The sequence below is a fragment of the Pygocentrus nattereri genome, chromosome 10 (genome assembly GCF_015220715.1).
Source record: "Pygocentrus nattereri isolate fPygNat1 chromosome 10, fPygNat1.pri, whole genome shotgun sequence".
Classification (NCBI taxonomy): Eukaryota; Metazoa; Chordata; class Actinopteri; order Characiformes; family Serrasalmidae; genus Pygocentrus; species Pygocentrus nattereri.
The window spans coordinates 34,305,764-34,327,720 of record NC_051220.1 but is presented as its reverse complement, the minus strand read 5'-3'; the positions used below and the strand labels follow the sequence as shown (position 1 = coordinate 34,327,720).

At 39.4% G+C, this 21,957-nt stretch overlaps 1 protein-coding gene across 1 annotated transcript in view; it reads right to left on the bottom strand.

Moving 5' to 3' along the window:
• Positions 1-21,957, bottom strand: part of alk (ALK receptor tyrosine kinase) — a 481,130-nt gene that overhangs the window by 206,212 nt on the left and 252,961 nt on the right. The window contains exon 4 of the mRNA XM_017690776.2: positions 11,821-12,022. Coding sequence (XP_017546265.2) covers positions 11,821-12,022 — 202 coding nt within the window. The remainder of the gene's footprint in view (positions 1-11,820; positions 12,023-21,957) is intronic.

Sequence of the window (21,957 nt, the reverse complement as noted above, 5' to 3'; positions counted from 1 at the left end):
CAGCACTCTGCGGGATTTGTGTGGCTCCCTGCCTGAATGCTGTTGTGGTTGTGCATTAGCTGCTGGGAGCGGTTAATGAATACAAAACTAATCTTGTGACGCAGAATTTTGGAGAGTGCGTGGCGGTGCAGAGGGCTCCTGTCTTAGCCACTGAGGTGTGCTGCACTTTGCGGAGCACGTAATCCCTCAGGCGAGAACAATCTGCAGGGGATTTGACTGTTTTCATTTACATACATATTTAATTTTGCCTTCTGACACACTTTTCGCTCTCTCAATTCGGTGAGTCATTCCCAAGTATGCTGTAGAAAGTGGAGCTGGAGTTGGCCTCAAAAAAGGCGCGCTATGGCTTTCTCTGCCGCTTGGAACTTCACTGCATAGTTCTTAGTTGGAGTGTAGAAATACAACAGACTTTCTGGATAAAATTTTGGGATTTTGAGGTCAAGTTCTAAAAACTTTCTCAACAAAAGATCACAAACTAGAGCTTAAAGAAAACGGTCATTTAATGAAACTGCAACTGAGATACAGTACTGTGTACAGTATTGTAGATTATGGAACGAGCAGTATTGTAGATTATGGAACATGACTGAGGTGTCCTTGAGCAAGGCACCTAATCCCCAATTGCTCCCAGTTTTACCAGCAAACATTACAGTAATATTAGAATAATTACAGTCAAATTTAACAATATTTTTTTTAAAAAAAGTTATTAATATTTTGGTGATAGAAAGTTAGAGGAACATAGGTTTGGCTCTTGACTTCTCAGTACATTCTAGCCTTTGTATGGATTTGTTGAATTCCATCAGCAGCACATCCGTTTTAGTTTAATAAATAATTGATTAACTAAACTAGATACTATTTGGAATAAAAACTATAGTTAATGCACACTTCAAGACTTCTGGAGTTAATGCAATGGTTACATATCGTCACTGCCGAAAGAAAAATATTATTATTTTATATTGTATTACATATTATTATATAATATATTATATATAATATTATTATTAGTATTTTCATTTCTGTAAATGTATATTTTTCAACACCATTTGAAGACAGCAGTTGTCCTTTATATTGTGTGATTATTTCATGATAAATGGACCAATAGAAATGCTTCAAAAGCATCATAGCCTTAATCTGGGTTCACAGCAAGGGGCATGGGTTTGATTCGCCAGCCAGGCCACCAGGGTCCTTTCTGTGGGGTCTGCATGTGTGTGTATGTGTGTGTGCGTGATTGTGTATGTCTGTGTGTCTGCCCTGTGATGGACTGGCGAACTGTCGACCTGATGTTTCCCGCCTTCTGCCCAGTGAATGCTGGGATAGGATCCGGCAGCTCTGATGGATAAGCAGCTCAGAAGATGAATGAATGAATAAACTCAACCTAGAACTAAGTTACAAGTAAAGAACATCCTGCCATTTTGGAGATACTTATTTTTCCTTAGACAGTGATGATACAGAACCATGATACAGTGCAGCATCAGATCATAACTGATGCCAGATTTTCACCATAAAACTGTTCACAAGAAGTATCAGAAACTTTTCTTGGTGATGCAACATGATTTTAATAACACCCTGTTCAATTTTTGCTTTCACAGGTTTTGGTCTCTCCTCTCTCCTCCAGGCCAGCAAGATCTTCCCCACCTGCCCCCTGGCTGACGGGTGTCCTGCGCAGCAACTGACAAGATCTAAGGACGGCTGAGAGAAGGTGGAGGAAATCCCAGCTTGACTCGGATCTTCACTCATACCAATCTCTCCTTTCCAAGTTCTCACTCAAAGTTACTGCTGCAAAGTCATCTTTCTACAAAGGGGAACTGGAAGCATCAGCATCTGATCCATGCAAGCTCTTCAACATTTTCTCCTCTCTTCTCAACCCTCCTCCTCCCCCTGCACCCTGTTCTCTCACCCCTGAGGATTTTGTCACCAAAGACCACCAGACTTTTTCTTCTGTCCCCATTCCTTCCACTAGACCACATCATCTCATTCTCAATCCCTTAAACTGTTTTTCTTCTCTTTCCACAGATGCTGTCCTTCAACTGATCAAATCCAGTAACCCAACCACCTGCCCACTGGATCCCATCCCATCGGCATTGTTTCAGTCAGTTTCTGAGGACTTACTGCCCTTCATCATGTTTCTCATCAACAAGGCCTTGGCATCTGGTGAAGTTCCATCAACTTTCAAGACTGCAAGAGTACTCCCCATCTTGAAGAAACCCATGCTTGACTTCTCTGATGTCAACAACTACAGACCGATATCACTTCTTTCTTTCCTTTCAAAAATTCTTGAACTAGCAGTCTATAATCAACTGTCTCTCTTTCTCACACAGAACCAGCTCCAGGACCCCAACCAGTGTGGCTTCAAACCAGCACACTCTACAGAAACTGCCCTCATCGCAGTGACCGAGATCCTCCAATCTGCAAGATTAGCCAAATTGTCATCTGTCCTGATCTTTCTTGATTTCTCAGCAGCTTTTGACACAGTCAACCACACGATCCTTCTGGACATCCTCACCAACCTTGGAATCACTGGCTATGCATGGAAGTGGTTCAAGTCCTATCTGGAGGATCGCTCTTATCAGGTAACATGGAGAGGGTTCACATCCTCTCCATGCAGGCTCTCCACTGGTGTCCCACAAGGCTTGGTCCTGGGTCCTCTTCTCTTTTCTCTTTACACTAGCTCTCTTGGTGATGTAATATCTTTTCATGGCTTCTCTTATCACTGTTATGCTGATGACACTCAACTAATGTTTTCTTTCTCACCCTCTGACACACAGGTTTCCAGTCGCATCTCGGCATGCCTGTCTGACATCTCTACATGGATGGCAGCTCACCACCTGAAGCTCAATCCCAGCAAGACTGAGCTGATATTCATCCCTGCGACTACAGGTCCTCATCATGATCTTTCCATCTCATTTGAGAACTCCCTGATTGTTCCATCTGTAGAGGCAAGAAGTCTTGGTGTGAGTCTGGATGGCCAGTTATCGTTCTCAACTCACATCGCGAACCTAACTCGGTCATGCAGGTATCTCCTGTACAACATCCGCAGGATCCGAGCCTTCCTGACCCTAGAGGCCGCCCAGGTGCTAGTGCAGTCTCTTGTCATCTCAAGGCTTGACTACTGCAACTCACTCTTGGCTGGTCTTCCCATGCAGGCCATCAAGCCTCTGCAACTTATCCATAATGCGGCAGCACGGCTCATCTCCAATCTGCCCAAGTTCAGCCAAGTCACCCCACTGCTGCACTCCCTTCACTTGCTCCCTGTAGCTGCATGCATCAGATTTAAAAACCCTTATGCTTGCCTACAAAGCCATAAATGGACCAGCCCCTACCTACTTGATGGCAATGGTGAAATCTCGAACTGTACCACGAGCCCTTCGAGTACAGCTCGGCTTGACCCGCCATCCTTCAAGGCGCATGGAAGACAAGCATCGAGAATGTTCTCTGTACTGGCACCCAATTGGTGGAATGAACTCCCACTGGCTGTCCAAATAGCAGAGTCTCTTACATTTACAGCATTTGACTGACGCTCTTATCCAGAGCGACTTACAATTTGATTATTTTTACATAGGTAGGCCAAGGTGGTGTTAGGAGTCTTGCCCAAGGACTCTTATTGGTATAGTGTAGGGTGTTTGCCCAGGTAAGGATTGAACCCCAGTCTACAGTGTAGAAGGCAGAGGTGTTAACCACTACACTATCCCAACCAAGTCTCTTGCTGTCTTCAAACATAGACTGAAGACTCATCTCTTTACACAGCGCATAAATGAGCACTGAATTATAAGCTGCACTTATATATATATATATTATTATATTGCACTGTGTATTGTAGTTTACTGTATTGTATTTTATTGCATTGAATGGCACAGAGTTCTGCATTCACCTCTTCCTTTTCTCTCGGTGTCTGCAGTGACATTTAGTTTCTAGCAGGACCTGAGCTCAGGACTCTTTTCTCTAAGCTGTTGGTAACTAGCAAAGATACTTTCTCTAGATTGACAAAGCACTTCTTGTAAGTCGTTCTGGATAAGAGCGTCTGCTAAATGCTGTAAATGTAAATGTGGTTTTCACAGGTAATCAGTGTTGTCTCTGGCCTTGGTGACAACCTGGTAAGAAACATGTGAATGCATAAATGATTCTTTGCATAGTTAAACAATTCTTCTCTATAGTGGAAAACCTAATTTGGTTAAACATTCTTTAAAGAACCTTTAAAGCACCATAAAGGGTTCCGCTATTGCCAAAGAACCTTGTTTTGACATCATAGAGAACCCTTTGGCTAAGATTGTGGGCTTGCTGCCTGAAGGAGACATTTGAAAACTGTTAAGCTAACAGATACATAAAAATCACAAATGTGTTTATTTATTGTGCTTATTCATATGTTAATCTCTATTATAACAAACATCCCCTTACAGCCCTCTTTTAAACCATGTTTCCACTGCCAACATCCCAGAACAGACAAATTCACTTTAACAAGTCACAAAAGTATATTGAAAATATACGCAACATGTAAAAGGCATTATCTAGAACCAAGTGACTAAACTGAATTTAAATAAAAAATAAGAGATGCTCAGAACAGCCTGAGGGGTTCAGTTAAATGTCAGTACACTGTTTTGAACTTTCATTATTTTAGTTTTCATATCTGATATTATTTTTCACACCAAATGTGATTTTTCAGATGGTGAAAATGCAACATGATGCTAATAGCACTCTGATTGATTTTTGCTTTCACGGACGACATGAACTCACTCAAACAATCAATGCCGTCTCTGGCTGTAATGACAACCTGGCAACTAGAACTTTTTGACAGACATCAGTAGGACAGGTTTGTCCTCTGCTTCATCCAGGGGCATAAGGTGTTCCCCTGGCCACCCTTCTGGCCACCCCAGCTAAACGAAGTGAGCCAGCCATCATCAGTGAAGCAAACACCACAGAAAAGTTCTGCTACTTCATGTAAACAGATTCACTGTGAAAATCTGCCATCACTTGATCTGACGGTGCACTCAGTAATTACCATAACTCACAGGCAAGTGAACGCTGCTCAGAACCATAATGGTGTTCTTTTTCTTGAAGAAGTGGCTGACGTTGACTGAGATAAGAAATAGTACACTGATCAAAACATACAATATTCTTCACATACTGTAAAGGAAAACTGGGTAATAATGCTATTGCATTGCTACTTTTCAACAGAATTATGACCACACTAATAATTTGCCCAGTTCACTTCAGCAGTGCTGCTCTGTGAGCCACATTAGATGAAGTAGGCTGTACAATGGCATGAATAAGTAGCTATCAAAAATTACTATCTATCAACATTTACTATCACACAGTGTTTATTATTTATCATGTAAGCTAAATACTTTTTACAGCTGAGTATATGCGTGTGTTTAATGACGCAGGCTACATTTCATCAGAGAGGAATCCAGTGCTGAGTAGAAGTTCCTGCTAATGCTACAGTAGATTAGCTTGTTACCCAGCCAAACATTATTCTCTCATAATATTACACTTTTTTTTCCCCTCGCCGTTTACCACCCCAATAAAATTGATGGGTCCAACCTGGCTGACCTACTAAAAAGGTTCTGGCTATGCCCCTGGCTTATGCATACATAGAGCTAGGTCCTCTAAAAGCAGCTCAGTTTGAGTTCCTGTCATTTGCACAACATGTGAAAGCGCTCATGAAGTCTCAGCTCCTAAATGAGCCCTGAAACTGTTGCTGTTAGGTTTGCACAGCAGAAAAACAAGAAAATGAGCAGAAAATTCTTAAAAAACAATGCATTGCATCCGGTGTGCAAAGTTTGGAGAGGGAAAAAAAGTCTGAATATTTTGCATTTAAGTGTCGTTTATTTGGGTTGGGTTCACTCTGCAACAGCATTTGTACACGCATTTAATAAGAGCAAGCTAAGGACGTTCATGCAAGCATGCCAAGCATGACCTGAAAAGAATAGAAAATCTCATATTTGTACTGAAAGCCCCCTGACCCTGTACAGTGAGCTAAGTGTAATACGACCGAAATATTGCTTCATCCAAAGTCAGTGCTGTCACTACATGCAGACAGATGACAGCCTAGCGCTCCCTATAAAGAGTCTGCCACTCAGCTGGGCTATTTTTGCTCACTTAGCTCAGAAGCACACAGTAAAAAACACACTGGCAATGTGTAGTGAGGCATGCTCCTCTTTGGGGGTTGGGGGTCTAGTGCAGAGGAGGGATGTGGAGTGGGAGGGCAACTTCAGCTGACTACAAATGAGCATATCATCCCCACTCTGATCCCATCAGTGACACTACAAGCGCTGCTCCCAAGACAGAGAGTTAAACAAGCGATAGAAGATATAAGAAGCTTCTATCATACATATGCGATATGTCAACCAATTATCATAAAGAATGCCATGCACTTAAAATGATCATACCTTAAAGGAATAGTACACAATTTCCCTCCTTTTTTCCATCAGCCAAGACATGTCTGGAGTTAAGAGGCTAACATAGCTTGCTTGTAAAGGAAAATTATATCCACATTACCTTAATGCAAACTGCATGCCAGACTATGACAATCATTACATGCTTCATAATGTGTATCATGTTTTGTCATGTAACATGGAAAAGGACTGCCTACTTTGACAGGAAAGGGCTGTTTGACTGACCTGCAAAATTCCTAAACACATGCATGACATGTAGGGCCAGACTTATAAAATGGGGCTGCACCAAAGGCGTACCAATAGGGAAAAAAGCAGTATGTGTCGTGAGTACTTGTAAAATTTTTTAACCTAAATCTTTCTATGAAATTCACAACCTAACCAACTAAGCAAATACATATTTTGTGCTGAGTGGGCAACTGTACCACATGCTTGCCTTCCTATGACATTGTATTAGGTTTGGGGAGTATATTTCATTAGATCTACTCCAATTTTAGCTAATTATGAGCATGCAACATCACTATAAAGCAGCAATTCATGCAGAGACCACTGTATAAGTAGTTTTATTCTGTTTCCTAGTTTAATGCTACTTAGTATTAAGTAGACCTGTGTCTGGAGTTTCTTATGTTAACTGAACTTTTAAAGAGGTTGGGTGATGTGATATCCTACTTTACTCTCAAATTTGTTGTACCTTTCATAGATAAGACCTAGAAATGCAGCTTCGCTGGTTAGATGCACTTGGTGCAGCAGATAGATAACAAGCCTGTACAAAAAGTCACCTACGTTAATATAATGCATACTTCAGAACATCCTCACACCACAAAGTCAGGTTTCAAACATCGAAATAAAGGACTTCATGTTTTGGAAAAAAAAGTAGCAACACTGGGTAAAAAATCGTGCCTCTCGTACATCAGGAGAAATGGGCCTTTTTAAACAGCTGCAGGCAAAATGGCTTTAGAGGAGAAGCCATTAGGCTAAGTGACTGGAAACTCTGACAGTAAATTTCAGCTGCTTGCTGCCAAATCTGCTTCAGTGTAAAGGGTTGACAAAATTACTGGACAAAAAGGTAAAGGAGATTCCCGACCCAACCTGGTTTAACTGTTCACTGTTACTTACCACACAGTACCTGAATAAGAGAACTAAGAGGCACAGCACCAAGGCCTAGTACTAAGTGTCTGCGATCATTCTTGAACGAAAACGTTTACGTTGGAGCACATTGAGGTGAGAGGACAAAAACCTGCTCAATGTTAATAGAATTTTTGGTTTGGCATGAGAGCCAGTTATACCTACAGTTTAATCTCAAATGGCTCCTTACTCCCCATGTACTGTAATGCACAGGTGCAATAAATGATATATAGGATGTTGTGCAGCTTTGACAGCTTAGATATAAAACAAAAAAGTAAAGCTATATCAGTTAAAATGTAGAGATATTCAATACATAATTCTGCACCATTTATATGGTCACTATTTACGCAAATATTTGAAGCAAATATGTGAAACTGGTCATGTTAAGGCCTTTGTACAAAAACCTGAGAAGCTGAGAACTAAGAAATTCTGAAGTTCAAGTAAACTTTCAAAGATTCTAATACTGACTGAAACTTATGCTAATAATATCATTTGTAGTGGAAAAACATTATATTTAATTAGAAAAGGATAAAAGAAAATAGAAGGATTTGTGCCAGTGGTCTCAGAGTTGTGGACCCCGCTGTATAATTCACTGTTTGTTAGTAGAACCTGTTATTTCATGTCCTATGTAGCATGCACTAGTAGGGACCTTCTGATTGAGCCCAGCGTTGGTTTGCTATTGTTACTATAATGCCCATAAAGGCTATGAATGTTATCAAACACACAGTAAAACCACTCAGGTAGATAATTATACCTTCAAGCTCTGTGTTTTCGCTGATAAACAGGTAGTATAACATACTGAGCATAGAGGAGTGAAAAATACACACGTAATTACTACTGGGGAATATGACTGTTTTGTTATTGCTGAACCACTACCGTAAAACGCTCACACATGCAGTATGGATCAGGTTGATAAAGTAATGTGCTATATGCATGTGCAACAGTGGCGCACAAGTGCAATAGAAATCGAGCAGAGATGCAGATGAGGTAGCGACAGAGTATCAGCTTCGGTTAATTGTTAGCAAATTTAGCCTAGTAGGCATAGGCATGGGGGGGCAGTCATGGGCTGGAGGTTCGGGAGCCAGCCTCGTGACTGGAAGGTTGCCGGTTCGATGCCCAGAGCTGACAGCACATTGAGGGGTCCTTAAGCAAGACACCTAACCCCCAACTGCTCCCCGGGCGCTGCAGATTGGGCTGCCCACGGCTCCGGGCAAGTGTGCTCACTGCCCCCTAGTGTGTGTGTGTTCACTAGAGTGTATGTGGTGTTTCACTTCACGGATGGGTTAAATGTGGAGGTGAAATTTCCCAGTTGTGGGACTAATAAGGGTCACTTAATTTTAATCTTAGTGACTAACAGAGAGAAAATTGCGTAAATTTAACTGAACTATCCCGTTAAAGAAGAAGAATCAAGAATTGCCTTAAAATAAAACATCCATTTGCACCATATAAAGTAGTTCAGAGTCATAAAGTTTACTGTAAGTATAACTTTATGCGAACAGGTCAGCCAACTGTGATGCCTCCCAATGTTAAGTAATGCACATGTTTTGCTTCGGTATGCAAAATCTGCCTGATTAATTCTGGAATGTATGTGTATATATAGAATACAGAATGCACTGCTTGTGACTTGTTTACTAGATATTTTCCTCTAAATGCAAACGGTTGGCCACAGCACTGTGTGATCCAGGGTAAAGATGTGGGCAGAAGCACACAAAATATGTGGACTGGTTGACTGATCAAAAATAATGACCCCAAGAGGACCGCCGTAATGACTCGGAACACTTCTCCCTATCGGCCCTCTGTACGCATGGCTGAACACACACACACATGCTGTTTCTTATTGGAGGACACACAGTTCTATGGCAGAGGCAAATCCAACAAACGAGAAACAGCCAGAGAAAGAATAAAGGCCCGAAGGACGCTGAATTACGCAACGCTACATTTGTGCTGTGAACTCTTCAGTTGTAAGGTGCATATTTCACAAGCTCCCAGAATTCAAGTGGCAATAGCTGCAAGATATTTGGGTAGATGTTATTAGTGCTTAATAGCTTAGTAGACAACATAAAACAATTTAAGTTCATTATGTCTCTTGGAACTAAAAACAACATGACGTAGGGTGTGAGTGCTTATGAGTACAGTGACACATGGATCATGATTAGAATCTAATTGAAGGCAGCTATGCTTCTGCAAAAGATCCAAGTACCAGTTGTTGGTAATCTGAACAAACATGTTTTCAGGCTCTAATTGTTTTCTTTACACTATTACTGCCGTTAAGCAACGGAAGCAAAAGCCCATGTGCTGGCACATAATTGCTTAGGAACAGTTTTCCAAGCTCTTAAAGCAGTTAAATTGTCTTAAAAATAAAGGATTTTACACAGTTGAAGGCTCTGTCTTTAGAAATTGAAGACTGTGGAATACAGCCTTCCTGGATTTTCACCCCACTGGGGGATGTTAGGAATATACAAAGCTTTTCATACTGCAATCCGAGCTAAATGTCAGGGATTGTTGTTGAGGGACATATGACATTTCACAAGCCTGTTTTTGCAGTGACTGCGGTACGGCTAGAAGTCTTAGGGATTACAGTACAGTCTTAGTGAGCATGGATGGATGCGTGTGTAGATAGACAGATAGATAGATAGAAAGATAGACAGGTAGGTAGAAAGATAGATAGATAAACAGATAGATACATTGATAGATAGACAGACATTGAAGATGCACATAATAAAAGACTCTATTAAGCTGAGCCCACTTTACAGCTGTACATGCTTAAACTAATGAAAAAACATTACAATGTGTCCAGAGTAATGAAAAGAGTCCTTATGATTCCATAACGAAATGATATGATTTCATAACGAAAGCTGTAGAACACTGAGAAATCAATACCCCAAATGCCTTGTATTTGAAGCACAGTGATCAGATCTCAAAGCACATAACATATCAGGAAATTACTGTAAATAATTGCAGTAAATTATGTATCATTTACATAACTTTAGGTTTCCAACAGTTTGAACTATTGAATAATACATTTTGAAATACTGTGGCTTACAGTATTTTCATCTACACTGTATAAATTACTGCTGAATAAAAGAACAACAACTGCTAATAAAGTGATTACAAATTGTTGAATGGTAGCGTAAGTTGCCATATTTATAATAACTTAAAAACGTAAATATGTTCAATAATTGGCTTAAATAACACTTTACATTGTTAAAAAAATGAAAAAATAATAAAACAAAATCAATGTCTTGGTTTCTGGTCAAAGGAATTTGGTTACCTTAAATTTTGAGCTCCCTGAACTTCGAATAGTAAATTAACAGAACGATAATCTGGGTTTTACATTCTGTTAACCAGGTTAAAAACTTAAAACACAACAGTGTTCTACAGCGTTGGTTTAGATTTGTAAATACGACAACATATATTAATTAATACATTTAATAATATATTAAAATATGTACATATTTACATATGATACAACTTTAGCTTTAGCAAGTCTGCAGTGGGCTTGATTAGATTATTATGTTATGATTATGGTACAGACAGATGTCTTAGTGGCAGGGCATGCATGGTTTTCGATTCAGTCAGAAGAACACCGCAGTTTGCTAATCTGGTGAATGTAAAAAAGTAATAAATCTGTTTGTGTTTGTAAAGTGTTTGTGTTTTCTAATATGTGTTTTCTAAGGTTGAGCTGCAACTAGTTCTGCTACTATTTAACATTCCTCATAATGTCCAGTTAACAAGGTCAGCTAGGTGAGTTCAAAGAGGTGACCAGGGTCAAAATAAACACACTGACATTGTTCGTGAAAAGCGATACTTCTATACTAGTTGTTTAATATTTATTATCACAGTCACCGCCAATTTACTGTATTCATAAGAACTTAAATCTTGTGCACATACTGCAACTTTCTCTTTGTTTTAAATTATTAAAGTGTTTATTCCTTTACATAAATGGTTGCAACTGTTACAAATGTAAGTTCCCTCTGGGATCAATAAAGGATTCTGATTCTGATGATTCTGATTCTGATACACATAGTACTGAAAGTAGCTTTCAGTCAGTATGCACTGTAGACAGCTGTCTTTGGTCAATCAGAGAAAGAAAGGATGATCTGGACAGGCTATCTTATTTGTGCACTAGCTTACTGGTGCTGTTCCGCTAGCTTAAGAGCATGCCAAAGGTTAGTATTATTAATTTTTATCACTTCTGAAGCGACACCACCTCTGCAACTGTATTGATTTTTGTACATTCTTAGGGATTATGCTACTGTCAGAAGTCATGGTGACAGTGAGCAGTCAAAGTTTGGCATTCTGGGCAACTTACCCTGTGATGTGGGGAGGTTCGGTAGTGAGCAGAGCCAGAGGAGGTTTATCTCTCTCGATGAGCCACACTGTGTAGCGCCCTTTCTGCCTGGGGTGCAGAAACACTGTCACATCCAATTCACAGGGCCAATAGAGAGCACGCAGCCACGGACTCAGAACCCACGGCCCTTCCAGAGCCGAGCCGTTCACTGACAGAAAGCGCCCTGAAAAGGAGAGAAAAAGAGGTCATGCGTATGCAAAACGCTGAATGAATGCCTCCATTACCAATATGCCCTTCACAGCGCGTTTCATTTGTGAAGATTTGGACGTCTCTCTGTGCGCACTGTTCGCCGCGGGCCTCCGCGAGGAAAAAAGCACCAACGTGGACGGTGGGTGAACTGCAATATCAGCCTCTCAGACCTAGAGCTCCTGCACCAACACGTGAACACAGACAAGAGTCAAAGAGATAAATAATGAAATAAATAATGAAAGAGAGGAGAGAAATCAAAGCTTCGTCTGTGGGCTTTGATTTGCAGTCCCCTCTCTCAACAGCCTTATTCAGCTCCTTCAATCAGCAACTTTTGCAGAGGGCGGGGGGAAGAAGAAAGACGAAAGAGTCCTTTTGAAAGAAAAGAAATGGACACATCATCATTTGGAGAGAAAAAAAAAATCTGGAATGCCCCATTTTCAGTGTTCAGACAGTATCTGTATCCTTTCAACTTCTTTTTTTTTTTTTAAACTTTCACCAGCAGCTACATCATTCCATAACGGTCGCTGTCTGTTTGACAAAGATGTTTACCACAATTCCAGACTTACTACAAAACCATTATTCACTGTGATTAAATGACTATTAGCATGTGCATAGATCTACACTAATGAGAAAATACCCAATAGTAATGTAGAGTAATGGATTATACTGGTCTAGCCATTGAATGCGAGTGTAATTTTCTCAATGCTGAATGGTACAGTTTTCTGTAACCTGTCAGAGGCAATGCAGAGCAGTGGGAACTCTATTGCAGATATTTATAAAAATGTGCCATGCAGGCATTTTGCATTTTGCACATATTTGTTCTCCTTGGATTTCCAAAAATGAGGCCTGCTGTATCTGTGAGTTTGCTTGAGGCTTTGAGCAACAAAACCAGATGCTGTAAAACCTGTATAACAATTTAAATGTACACATTGAGAACCTTTTTACTATGACATTGTGGGATTCCCAATTTGGAAGGCTTAACAGAATGAGGCAAAATGAAAAGATAATGAAATAAATCCAGGGGGTGAACATGGCTGAATGGAAATGCTGTTGGAGCGTGGCCTGGGGAACTGGGGAAAAGAGGCAATTTGTCTCTGTTCTATGGCTGCAGTTGCACCTTCTTCAAAAAGAGTTTTTTTTTTTTTTTTTTTTTTTTCCCCATGTTTCATTGTGCTCTCTTCAAGATGGCTCTCCTGTCCAGCAGCCAGGGAAGGTGGGGGTGGGCTTTCCAAAGCCCCATAAACAGAAGCAGTTTAGGTAGAGCTCATTATAGGCCTTGGTCCCATTTGCATGATCCACAATGTACTCCAGACAGTCTGGCAGCTGAAGCATGAGTGCTTCCAGCAGGTTTTCTCCCACCGTGTCCCACAGCCCACGCAATCTTACAGCCGTGCTGGCTACCGTGAAGCAGCTCCTGCGCTAAGCACGAGAAACCCATTAAAGCCCATGGGAGAAAAATGTCCTCTGATCACACTGAGGAAGGTGGTGAAATAGCCACTGCAAACAATTACCAGCAAGTCAGATTCTTAGCATGAGTAAAACTTGCAAAGCAGCAAAGTGATAAAAGTATTTAAACAGAGCCTGTATCTACTGTGATATTTGAATTTCCATAGAAAGACTCTTTTAGTGAGGCTAAAACACAACATTTAAATGACGTTAGACATTTTGGAACAGATTTATAATGACCGCTGGGATAGGCTCCAGCACACCCCCGTGACCCTGAGGGAGAAGCCGGCTTAGAAAATGGATGGATGGATGGATGGATGGAGGTTTACTATGACCTGCTGTTTAAATGACCTAAATCACCTACAAACTGCCTAATTAGAGAGATGATAAAGTAAAAATGTTCAGCATTTCAAAGATCATAATAGGGAGAAACTTAAAATGTTATTTTTCTGACAAGTTGACATTAATAATTTAAAACAATCATCTGAAAATTCCTAAAAGCACATATTACTAATGTTGACCCCCCCAATTAATATTTAGCTTCCATACTGTCTCACCCCAGTGATTGTACTCACTCAGTGACTTTTTAGCGGTTATTGATGAAATGATATAACGTGTAAATTTCAGGATGACTGAACCAAAAGAAATGACCCAAAATTACTTTAAAAAGTCTGGTTCCACTGACATTAAAAGTAAAGTATGTTTTTTCCTTCTCCTGTAAAGTTGCCAATTTGGAGAGAAATGGTTTTGTTCAGACAACAGCGATATATGAAAATAAGTCAGTAATATATTATAATATATAACTTATATTTTCTTTAGTTATTAGAAAGAGCTATGAAAAACTAAAACTATGGAAAACTAAAACTATGGAAAAGTAAAAAAAAAATATAAAAAGAAAGAAAACGGTAGAAGAAAACTGCTAAACAGATGAAAAAAAGAAATAGAAAACAGTTGAATTCCATTGTGTTTTTATGTGAAAAGAGGAGAGCTTTTAATAATAAATCTGTCGTCTCTCACACTTTGAGTGCAGCAGCAATTTTCAAACTAAATGTAGCTCCTTGTTCCTGCCATTAAATAACATACAATTTTCCAGTCAGTTCAGACTTGTACATCACTCCAGGTTGCTCATTTGCATAGTCCGCTCTTATACCAGCACCTCAGTGGTGCCACTACTTAAAACAAAAATCCAATGATCATCTGCGCAAAATGCATTAGTACCACTCCAAACAGTCCCAGCATGTCCAAAAGTTTGTAGACACCTGCTCATCCAAAGTTTGCTCCTGAATCAAAGGTATTAATATGGACTAGCTGCAGTAACCGTGTCTACTCTCCTGTGCTAGATGTTGGAACATTGCTATGAGGATTCGAGTACACTAGCCAGGACAAGGACATTAGCGTGGTGAGGTGCTGATGTTGTATGAATAGTTCTGGATCACTCCAGTTCAGCCCAAACGTACTGGATGGAGTTATATCTTCTAGAAAATGCAGCTCCACTGCTCCCCAGCCCAGTGCCGTAGTGCTTCATACCTTCTATCTAACATGGTTCATGTCTTAGGCTCATGGCGGCTGTTCCAAAGTGTCCCCTTCTATTGGTCAGTGCATTTCTGTGAAGATCATACAAACTGTGTGCTGAACAATTAAACGCTTGTGCCCGTAATGGGTGCACCTTACAGAAGCTGAATTCACTAATTAGAAGGGGCGTATGGATACTTCTGCACATGTAGTGTATCTTCTTCCTGAATTCTGATGGTGCTCCTCGAAACAGCTCATGCGTAAATCCTCTGCCTCTCTGAAACACATCCAAGTTTATCATAACTTAAGAAGTTAATTGCTTACACGTTATCAGTTTGGACGACTGCTGCAACACAATCTGCATCCAGAATGATAGCTACATCCCAAAATGATCACCACCAGGACAGCACACCTACTCACTCTCATACACCATTGCAAATTTAATCAGCACGAAGCATTTGCCTAATAGAATAACAAAACAGTGCTAGTGTTTGCAAGCATGCCATTTTGCAGAGATAAAACCATCCTAGTGAAAGGCTGGGGAGAAAATGAACAATTTGAATGTATTTTCCTTAAATCCTCTTATTAAGACAGTGTTTTATCCCTTTGAATGAGAGGCGTTTTTTTTTTTTTTTGGTGTCCGTGGCTTGCAACGTTTTTTTCCCCCCAATTGCAGATTATAGTATACTATCAAACTGTGCTAAATTGCTTTAATGCCCCAGACAATTTACTGTCCCCATAAAAGAAAGCAGGTGAATATGTTTTTATCCTAATTTTACTTTTTTTTGAGTCTTTGCTGGAGAAATCTCTGCATGCGATGGAGCTGAAAGCAGAGGCATGACTAAAAACATGATTTACATGTACATTTAAATGCTACCACCATACTCTACTGTAAATGAAATATCTGAATGTGTCCTACAGCATGAAGTCTATTTGCAAGTGAAACCACAAAAAATGCATTTGCATTTAGAAACATTTTGAAGCTTCTTTGCCATTGCCTCAAGAATCTGGTAGAGCACTCAGGCTAGACAAAAGAACATGAAGTCTTCTTCATGCAGGTCCTTCTCCTTCATGCAATTTGATCCACTATAAGGTTTGATAGCAAATTGTTTACAGTCATAATAAAAAACCCATTCAGGTATCCCAAAATACTATTAGCACAAAGTATTAGCCACATTGAACCTATTGAAACCTAACCCTAAGCCGAGAGAACCTTTGGTTTTGCTTCAGCTAGGGGGCGGTGTTTCGCAAATTGAACTAAAAATGAATGGAAAGTGTGGTTAAACTGTTGCATGCAAGATTTTCCTGCGGAATACGGGATGTTTTATGATTTCAACTAATTAAACCAGTCATTACGAAAAAATGTGTCCAAAACTCCACATGCCGGCACCACCTGCTGGTCAAACTGGTATATATGCATCACAAACCTGATTTTATTAACATACATTTCCATTTCTGTTGTTCTTATTACCTAATGAATTTGTCTACCCTACATAGGCCATAATACAAAACTGACCTGTGTGGCTTTGTATCATGTTTATCTTATATTTTGTGTTTAAAATAAAGTGCATGCTAGCAGTACAAATCTTTCACAACATTCTTCTTCTATATTTGTGTATGTTATATATTGAATTGGGTGCTACAATTGTTTACTGAGGAAAACATTTGTTTTTGCATTTAAATATAGCCATGTTATACTGCATATTGGTGGGACAGTAACATGTCAGATCTGCTCAAGTCCCTGTATCACTAAGTTACTGTCTGCCAATTATCGTTTAAATCTTGGGAAATGATGCCCTAGAACCCATGTGTCGAACGCAAGACCCACAGGCCAGATCAAACCTTCAAAACAATCCTATATAACAGAAAATTCAAGCATTTGAATTTTCTGTTAATATTAGCCCATTTCACAACGTGCTGCACTTCACTCCCTGGCATGCACTGCAACCTAATGTGCGCTCTGACTCCCATCCCCAAACAGTATATGGGACAGTGGTTACACCTCAGTTCTACACAATTCTACACAGTTCCACGCCAGTCATATCACCAAAAACACTAACTGCATTTCAGCTGCAGGTCAACCCATATGAACACCTAACGTCAGCTTAGAAGCTCAGATATTGATATATCAGATATTGAACTTGTACCATAGAAAAAGATGCCAGGTATCTAGTTAAAGCAAATCGGTATTTTCAAAGGACTGAGCTCCTGGAGACATTTAAAAATGTAAAATATTTCAAGTATTCATGTAATATTTCAAGGTCCACTACAAGTGTCTATATTTTATTAAGTTCTTGTGTATTTTGAATAAACAATAGCCAGTTCGGGCTACAGCACAACATTAATTAAAAAGGAATAAAAACATAGCTGTTCTCTGACCCACGGGTTTGTTGAAATGTTTTAATATGGACCTTTTAGTGATTGAGTTTGATATCCCTGCCCTAGCATCGCAGCACAAAATGTTTTGAAGCTTCGTTTGTTGAAATCACATGACTTGGCCACTTTAATATGCACCTCAAAGCACTGCTCGGGAACACAGAGCTTTCAAGAGCTTCAAACAATATCTAAGAATGTAGCAACATGCAGGTGCGGCATCTATATACTGAGTATTGCATGCAAGGAAGGTGTTGCGTTAGTGCATAATGTGAAATAATGTCATGTAGGTTTTTGCATGTAATTGACTCTCCAGTATATATCAGTATGTATCAGTATAGCATCTTCAACCAATTGGAGGGAAACTACACCAAAAATTAAATATTTAAATCATCACAGTCTCTATTCTAAACATGCTGATTCATTTTTACAGTGATGCTACAGTAGTCTCCAGAGTGAGATTTTTCCGTTTAACCTTCCTGTAGTGTTCGGGTCAAATCTGACCGATTTACAACTTAAAACACTCATAAATATTGTGTTTTACATCTGATTGCCTCAAGGCCTTATGATATCCTCCACACTATGCACTTGAACATATAAAAGTGATGATCACCTCTTTCATTGAATTTTGAGTGTTTAATCAGTCGATACACCTGTGGTGTTCCCGGTCAAAAGTGACCGCCATAGGAAATGAATGGGTATCCAGACTATATTCATCCATCAGACAGAAAACATCCTCATACACACCACCCCAACTCACTCACTCTATTTGTATTTGCACTGCAGTTATTTTATGTCTAATTCTATAAATTCAGGTTAAACGCTACTTTGAAACATTGTTCACAGCTAAAGAATGTTGAATAAAAATATGTTGGTGAAAAATGGTTTTTGTGCTAATTTAAGAGCAGTTAAAACAGACCGGTCAATTTTGACTGGGAACGCTAAAGTAAGGGGCGGGAGGGTTAAATACTAAGAAATTCCATTTTGATGTATCTTGAACATGAGGGGACTTTTTAAGCAACTACAGTTGTTTTAAGTGTACTTTTTTAAGCTACTGAATACAGAAAGAGGACTGTATTGCACCTGACTGTAGTAACTGTCTTCATTACAACAGAGAGAATGGGTTACTCAAATGACAGAAATTACATATTTGCTTAATGCAGGCTGAATATTGTAGTGAGAGAACAGTGATGAATGAAAATATGAAAACTATAAAATTGTAAATCCTGTCAAATAGATGAGGCTGAGAGAAATAATCCTGCAATATAGGACACCGCATAAAACGACAAATAACACATTGAATGTTAGTTGTAAGATGGAATGCTTCTTCAATGAGTGCTGAACATTTGCCTGGGAGTCACTGTATTACTTTTGCATAAAGCTGCCGCTGCTATTCTCCACTGCCCTGTCTACTGTCAATCACTATATAATGTTGATACTGGATTCAACTAATAATTATTGTCTTTATTTTTGCTTAAGAAAATGTTGGCAAGGAGATATGAGTTTAGGACACAAAGAATTGCTCTACAGCCTGTCAACCTGATGGAGGAAGAATGCAGAGTTAATTTGCACCTAGCCTGGGCAGCCTGTATCATCATGACAGTGCTCTTTACCATCACAGTCATCTCTGTGCACCTTGCTTTCCAGAGCTGATTACTGGAGTTCCAATTAGGCTTAGGAACAAGTTCACAGGATGAAAACAAACACGCAACAAAACAGAATCTTTAGCCAAACAAAAACTGAACAAGAAACACCATCGCTGGCAATTGATCCACAGGGCAGCCACTGAGTATATTAACGAGCAAGTGAAATTATATTGTGTTCCAGCAAATGTCTTTGGATTTTACTCAGAATCTTCTCATAGTAGCCAGTAAGCTGCACAGGATCAAGTGGAAGCCTGCATGTCATATTGCTCATTTTCTGTTTTTCCAGGCAAAGCTTAAATACACATTCTGTCACTGTCCAGCATGTAATAAAAACCCTTCCCAATCCAGGACTCCAATATTGCAATCTCAATGATTATGATTTACTATACTGTAAGTATAACACGATGATACAATTTCTCTTCAATTCTGTTACATAACAGACAGACCAAATTCTGGAAATGGCCTAGTTTAAAAAGAAAGCACATACTAATACCTGTTTCTGGCACTTTATGTTGAAATATACCTTAAAAATAACCTCTCTGTTCATAGTTTTTAAAGTCAAGCAGTGAATGCTTCAAGATATTAATATATTTCAAGAGCTGAAAGCTTTTGAATGTTTGCTTTCTAAGAAGTTTATCAGTGCTACCTTACATTAGAGGTCTCTGACCTTTTCTGTTAAAGCTGGAAAAAAACACTGAAATTCTGCATGTTGCCATCAACAGTGTTTGTGACTGAATGCCGCACATAAATTTGCTCTCTATCCAGCTTAGTCCTGTTCATTACAGAGCTCATCGTTAATGCTTTGATTAAATACCAGGAATACAGTTTAATTGCAGCTTAAACTTCAGTCTTTTAAACCTATTATTATTTTCTTAAACACAGATGATGGCATTTCTGTGGAGCACAAGAAGAGAACAACAGCAGCACACTTTCACTGAAACTACCTTTATCTAGTGACATAACATGCAGCAATCCAAACAAGCTTTTCAACAAGGCAGAGGCTACGAAGAGCCAGCAAAGCATCTGACACTTGTCAAAACAACAACTATTGCAACAAAACTAAACTACACTTTCATGATGGAATCTGCACTTTCAGAAACATTCAGTGTCCAGTTACTTTTACCTTAGATGAGTCAATATTATAGACTGCTTATATTTAGATAACTAACTAGTACATGGTGAATGGCAGCCATTAACAGGTTAGCTGGCTCAGTATCAGACATCACCTTCCACTTGAGGTGCACTGGCTAATGTGTTAATCTATCCTGGACAACATTGGGCATTTTCAACACAAAACAGATGAAATCACCAAAAATATCAATTATATTGAAGACTAGACACCCAAATGAATGCTGCCAAAGTCAGAGGAAATTAGCAAGTGAACCACCACTTCTCTTACTGATTGCGGAGTTTCTTGGCTACCTTCACGTTCCCAATACTCCATGTGCGTTACCATGTCTTTCCGTGGAGACTTGGTAAGCAGCACCATGACTTTCCATTGGCTGAATAGGCTGTAGGCTGAACTTCAGGTGCATTTACCAGACACCCTGTTTCATGCACACATTTAGAACAGAGTAAATCAACTATGCGCATTTTCCCATTAAAACAGCTTAGAGATTTTCAAAATCTGGTTGTTCCTTCCTGACTTTTACTCCTGGGGTGTTCCGGGCTGTTACCACCCCTGGCTGGGGTTGAAATACCTGCCCAAATTTGACACTTTCTTAAAGAGACATTATTGCTGTTGTATTGATGGGATTTCCAGCTCAGTGGTGACTTGCCAGGGCTTCTGTACATCTGTAACACGTCAAGTCTTCACAGGCAGTTGATAATGCAACAGAGGCGGTGCCCAAGTTCAACAAAGCTTGTGAAACTCTCCTGGGTCAAAGCCTCCCCTCGGTGAAACGGATCTTGAAGGATAGACACATACAGCTATTATTTTTGACCAAGAGGGCACTTGTACAGTCTTGCTGGGGCTCAATCTCCCATGGTGCTCTATCCAGGGGTGCAAATTTGATCTGACACATGGGGTCAGGACACTAAAACTTACAGCAACTCATATATAAACCTGTAAACCTAGAATTTATCACACTTATCATGTCAATATTTAAACACAGAAATAAATAAATGTTAACAGGAATAATAAGATACAGATTTTGTATAATCCGTTTTGTCGCCTGCATTTTTTTCTTCCCATTTCGCCACTAAAATTCTTCGTTATATCTGCACTGACCTTTATATATTAGCAAAATATCTGAATTATGATCAGTATGATGATACCCAAGAATAAAAAAGGAAAGACTATTGAAAACATTCCAGGGGAGGTTAGCGCTGCTTGTCATTACTGACTGTAACTAAATGAAACTGCAGTCCTTTTTGGGTCTATGTATGTTTTTGACCCCAAAAAATACTTTAATATTTTTAAAAAGTGTAGGCAGCATGTCTCCTCTGTCACCTCACTCCCACTGTCAGAATTTACAGTGGGTCTATTCATCACACATCTTATCTGGGGGATTTTTATTTGTAAAAATTATTTATTTATTTATTTATTCATTCATTCATTCATTATTTTTTAGTACGTCAGTAATCTATAAACTTTACTGTTAAGGTGGTTGTTGTGTGAATGTTCTCCCCTGTTACATACAACTCGCTACTGACTGTGTCCCTTTATTTTTTAGAAGAAGAAAAAAATTCTCTTTGCTCTGGTGGTGCCACTTTAAAATAAGACTACCCTTAAAAGGGGTTTATGAATGGTTTAAAAATAGGTTGTTAACGGTCTTTAGTTAGGTCATAAATGCTTCATTCATCATTGATAAGCAGTTGTAACAGATTGATAAACAGGGCAAAATCAAATGGTTGTATCTGATGAATATGAATGTGGGATAAAGCTGATAGGTTCAATGTAAACTGATGATGAAGACAAAGTAAGATCAGT